The 5,985-nt window shown below is 31.5% G+C and overlaps 1 protein-coding gene across 1 annotated transcript; it reads left to right on the top strand.

The window, feature by feature from the left end:
* Nucleotides 1–4,076: 4,076 nt before the first annotated feature.
* LOC111635431 lies at nt 4,077–4,682 on the top strand. Its single transcript, XM_023380391.1, has one exon. It carries the CDS (start codon nt 4,077–4,079, stop codon nt 4,680–4,682), a length of 606 nt encoding a protein of 201 aa, XP_023236159.1.
* The last annotated feature ends 1,303 nt before the right edge of the window (nt 4,683–5,985 follow it).

The raw sequence follows: 5,985 nt of genomic DNA, 5'->3' as shown, positions 1-5,985 counted from the left end.
GAGAGACGATGACATCTGTCTATTATTATAATAATACCTAACGATAAAATAAATGATTTAGAAAAGTTTTTCTTGTTTAACTGCTTTCCCTATGACTTTTTCTGATTAAAAAAAAAGCCAATTTTTATGTTTATAAAATATTTTGAATGAAAAATATTAAAATATGTACAAAATAAACCATTTTGAACACTTTTTTTTTATTATTTATCAAAAAAATATAGTTCTGGCATAAACAATGTTAAATTTTAACTGACTTAATTTTGCGAACGCATCTTTTTTATTTATATGGTTATCTTAAGGTCAGTTTTTGCGCTAATGTTGCTAATGCACCATTTGAGCGAAAAAAAATTGTTAAGGAAAAATTTTCTGTTAGCGAACCCTTTGTTAAATATTTCGAATATCACCACTGAATACATCGATTATCATCGGTTTCGGATTTCGCCGATTGTGTTTGGACGGATTATCGTCGAAAACCGAGGTATTACTGTATATAAGTTATTTTTAAATTTGTGAAGTTTTATGCGTATCCATCTCGGGAATTCAATTTGGTGGATAGGTCAGTCTAGCTTTAATCGTTGTTCTACCAACTTTCAGCAATGTCGAAAAATGAGCATTAATTCTTTCCTCAATCTATTGTACTACAAAAATGTATGGACGTGGACATTTTTACAGTGATTACAATGATTTCTTTTATCGAGTCACTGTTTCTCATAAAGTGTATGTATGGAGGACATAAGTTTATTTATTTTTAAACATATTCAATCAGCATGGAACATTCAATGGCAGAAAATTTGGCTTTTGTCATTTGATGGTAGGACCATTGTTTTTACTTTCCCGGCTATTACGTATATAACATGGGAAAGTAATCGTGTCGAATTTGACTCTGAGTTTTTTCAAATCTCGACGTTTTGAGACCCGACCCGAAGAAAGTAAAAAGAAGGGGAAAATTGTGTGGGTGTGGGCGTCTATTTCGTTTAATATCTCGGAATTGGTGAAATTTAAAAAACTAATTTTGTCTGGTAACTTGCACATAAGGAACATTGATGCTGTTAAATTTTGGTGGTTAAAGGTGGAGAGAGTGAGGAGATAATGGGAGTCGTGTTTATCTCCAGTAGGGTCAGACTTAATGACAATTTTACTTGTTATTAACTTTATACTTTTTTATAAAACTTATTTCTACTCTCAAAATTAAGCTTTTTGTCATTCTATAGTAATTAAAGATATAAAAAGCTTTTTATAATAAAATCTCATAACAGATGGCGCCACACACAATTTTTTAAGTCATATTGTAAATAGTGATAAAAATTATTTTTCACGGTAAATAAGATCTCATAATAGCAGGGAAAGTAAAGCAACTCGTTGCTGGACGTTTTTACCGTATTGCTCAAAATTCAAATAATTTTGATTATTTTTCTAGTTTTAAATTAAAATCTAAAAACGCGTTATACAACTTTTAATTGGGGTTCAGATATTGTCTTTCGGGATTTTTCTAATTATATGTAAAAATAAATTAATTAATAATATAAAAGTTATTTATAATAACATCTCTAAACAGATTGGGTTAGACACAATTTCAACTTTGTGCCAATGTGTCTTAGTGTTATAAATATTTTTTTAAATGAAATTTCTCTTAATTTAACAGAATCATTCCTCTTAAGCTTTTCTTGTTACGTAAATTTTATATATTTCTTTTATTAAGTTTGTTGAATCCAAACCTCATTAATTCAAAATGTCAACTTTTAATTTCCTTCAACTTTCTATTAACGGGATTTGACTGTATTTCAGATTCCGAACAGCAAGGCAAACCTTTTATTACGCGACAACAGTCTTCGTGAAAAATGTTGTGATAAAAGAAATTTTGCAATTCAATAAAGTTTACGTAATTTTAGAAAAATTAATTTTTCATTCCATCAAAAACAACAGTTTACGGCTTGTACAAAAATAGCCTATACATTTTTATAACTATGATAAAATTACAATGACAATGAATGAATGAATCATTTTTATCTGTTTCACCATTTTAAACAGCGATGTGACTCGCTATTGTGACACTGGATATTGTTCAAAGACACTTTAGAACAACTCTTTGCTCCGCTCTCCTAGCCAATTAGATTTCTTAATTAGCAATCTATGTTACTGAATACGGCCCATGCTCACTCTCATTATAGATTTCGGACCTAGTCTTAACTATTTTCGATAATATCGAAGTTTTGATATGCAACAGCAACAGAAAGCTTATGATACACATTCGAACATCTAAGGTGAAACATATGCTGAAGCGGAGAGCAAAGCGGCGAAAATAAACAAATGTATTTGTGTTAGAACACGCATAACGAGATGCTACTGCACTATTGTTAAGTTGGATTTATGTTCTTGATGTCGTGTCTAACATGCAGCAAAATGACGTCAGTTTGATACCATGTCCATGCTATATCCAAAGCATTGCTATGGATATAGCATCAAAATGGATTCATTTAGCTTCGTTTTGCTTTACTATAAAGTAAAGCAAAATGAAGCGTTCAAACAAGTTTGATTTCTTTGCTGTTATCATCGTTCACACAAATAAAAATAAACGTCGATTAATTTATAAGTAGTGTTTCACTAAAAAATCTGCTTTGAGATCAAAAAGACTCTCAACAACATACTCGTTTCATTTTACATAAAATGTGGGATGATGTATTGTGTCCAAAATATAATCAAACGTTGAAATATTCATTCGAAAATATGAATAGAACTTGCCGGATGTTTACGTAGTTGTTCATACAGATGATGAAATTTAAATTAAATAAATTAAAGTTTACTTTAATTTATTACGCGTTTTTACTGTGTTAAATAAATTACAACTTTTAGTTTGCTTTTATTTTTCAATGCTGTAAATGCCAAATTTTTAAGGACAAATTTTCCCAAATCCATGGTTTTGTAAGTAGTTCTTGCTCGATTTAAAACTTTTCAGCATGATTCTATATATATGACTATCACCTAGTATAAATTGTTTCTCCGCTTTCATCGCTGCCTTGCTCACCTCTTCAGTATGTTTTAGTTATCTCAGATGTCAGGGAGAGTTGGGGTTAAGTTTTGCGAGCAACCCCAGGAATTTTTCAAATACGATCTGTCTCGCATGTCTCAGACCCAGTCCCTTGTTACCTAGTTATCCCTATTGTGGGCCTGGCCCACGATGAGTACTGAATAAAGACCTCTAGTGCCCATGGGACAAAAGGAGTTAAAAGAAAAGAAAAAATATCTCAAAAATAGTGCAAATATTGAAATTCTATGCTTGTTTTTCATTTATTTCAACTATGATATTTCAATTTACTTTCTAAATCATAACACAAGTATGAATGAATTCTGGTTCCATGAATGATTTGTGAATCCTGAATGAATTACTGATTTCCAAATTATTAATAACCATTAATCATTTAGTTATCATTAATAATAATAATAACATAATAATAACATAAATTAAGTACTTTTTTGATGACAGATATTAAATTATCTTGAAACAATTACTCATATTCAAGGCATCTTAAAAACGCTCTTAATTATAATATCAATTTTTCAAAAACAATACTCTGCATATAAATAGAATTGAAATACAGTACAGTATCTTTATATTACTCATAGTCGAAAAATTGACAGTTAAAGCTTTAAACGTAAATAAATGAATATTAAATCTGAAGTTGTTGTCCACACTTAATTTACAGAGTCATCTTCATAGAATAATTTGAGCATGCCAACTCATAGTTGTCATTTACGTGTATTTAAAGACAGCGGAATGACATCAGATATTTCACACTCAAATTATAGCAAATTTAAACGTAAATAAGAATAAATGTATAAACGATATTTATGACATTATAAGTCCGTTAATATTTGATGATGAGATATTGTTGAGAAGAGATCAATATTCCATTAAAATTTTCGGTCTCTGACGAGATATACTATATCATTAAAGCTTAATACTTCATTAACAAAAGTCAAGTTTATTGAGTTTGCTTTATTAAAGATAATTTTGAAGAAACATAATCCTTGAAAATTTAGATTTTGAGCTGATTCTACTGTAATCATTATTTATGATGATGGAAGAGGTGGTGGTGATGACCATCATAGTGGCGATGGTGAAGAGGATGGTGATGATGATGATGATGTGGATGATAGCGATGGTGATGATGACCGTGATGGTCGTCATGGTGGTCGTCATGGTGGTCGTCATGGTGGTCGTCATGATGGTCGTCATGATGATGGTCGTCATGATGATGGTCGTCATGATGATGGTCGTCATGGTGGTCGTCATGATCGTGATCGTGATGATGCTCATGATGATGGTCATAATCATGGTGATGATCGTGATCGTGGTGATGATCGTGATCGTGGTGATCGTCGTGGTGGTGGTCGTCGTGATGATCGTCGTGGTGATGGTCGTCGTGATGATCGTCATGGTGATGGTCGTCGTGATGATCGTCATGGTGATGGTCGTCGTGATGATCGTCATGGTGATCGTCGTGGTGGTCGTCGTGGTGATCGTCATGATGGTCGTCGTGATGATCGTCATCATGATGATCGTCATGGTGGTCGTCATGGTGGTCGTCATGGTGATCGTCATGATGATCACCGCGATAGCCATGACCATGATGATGATAATAATGGCCGTGGGAAGCAGCAGTTTCGAATTTCTCCCATGTTAGGCACGTACTGATAACACACAAGAAAAGTCCCAACGTAAAAATTAAGCGCTGTAAAAAGAACACTGTAATTAACATAAAGCTAAAATTAGTAATATTTGCCTGATATAATTACTTATTGGCTCTGCTGAATGTTGGATTAGAAAGAGATAACAGATTCGTTTATTCGTCTATAAACCCCTTTTTATAGGTTTCCAAATTAAGCATTGTAATTAACATTGAAATGACTCACTTCTATACTTAAATTTAAAAAACAAAGGAAACTATTGGATTTATTCCAATTATTTCAATATCAAAAAAGATAAACGCATATCAGAAAATAATATACTACTGTATTTTGATTCAGAAAAATTAATCTATGATCACAACGAATTTAAAGAAGAAAAAATCTTAATTCACTAGAAGTGACAGAAAATATTTGTATTCTTCTACTTTCAAAATGCTATTTTTGAACTGATGATCCAGATTTTTTTTAATCTGCCAGTAAGAAGATTTTTAATCTTCTTAAGTTTTTTACGCGTGTCACCATTATTCTTTTGTAACAAATGAAATTCTGGATGAAAAAATGGATTATACACTAATGAAAAAAAAAAAATTTCTTTATATATAATAAAACTATTTCCTACTCGTAAAATATCACTTTCAATAATTCTCGCAATGAATTATTTAAAACACAAATAGAAAAACTTTTAGCCGTTTAACTCGTATTACAACGAGTATAATATATGAAATCTTTACAGAAGAAACAAATTTTAACTTTCACAAAGATTTTACATATAATACTCATTACGTTACATTGCTCATTCTACGGCAAAAATCTTATTGAGGTCTTTGCGATAGAAGATTGTAAAAATTCGTTTCTCTGTAGAAGCGAAAGTGATTAAATAAAAGTTATGGCTTACCATATTTACTTTTTGAAGAGAACGATGAAAATAGTAGAATTATCGATCCGCTATTCGAATATTTTCTAATATCGACAAACCTTTTATAAGAAGGATGCATCTTTTTGGCGGGAGTCGCCACCAGGAAGTTTCAGTCGAAATCGTCACGCATCGCGACGTTACTCGAACTGAATATTGTTTTGTAGTAAAAAAAAAATAGTGGGAGGTTCTTCTATACTTGAATGATTACAACCGATGATGCTTTTTTCTCAACCAATTAAATTAGCCATAATATTTTCAAACTCGGTCTGCTTAATGGGAAATGTGCAAAAACATGGCTACTATTACATCGTTATATGAAAGTTGACTTTCTCTTTTATATTTTTCGCTGTTGGCCTATAAAATTTTTCAAAGATGTCGATTTT

Source organism: Centruroides sculpturatus, unplaced genomic scaffold (genome assembly GCF_000671375.1).
Source record: "Centruroides sculpturatus isolate CEXI.00-Female unplaced genomic scaffold, Cexi_2.0 scaffold904, whole genome shotgun sequence".
Classification (NCBI taxonomy): Eukaryota; Metazoa; Arthropoda; class Arachnida; order Scorpiones; family Buthidae; genus Centruroides; species Centruroides sculpturatus.
This window is presented reverse-complemented; position numbering and strand designations above follow the sequence as displayed.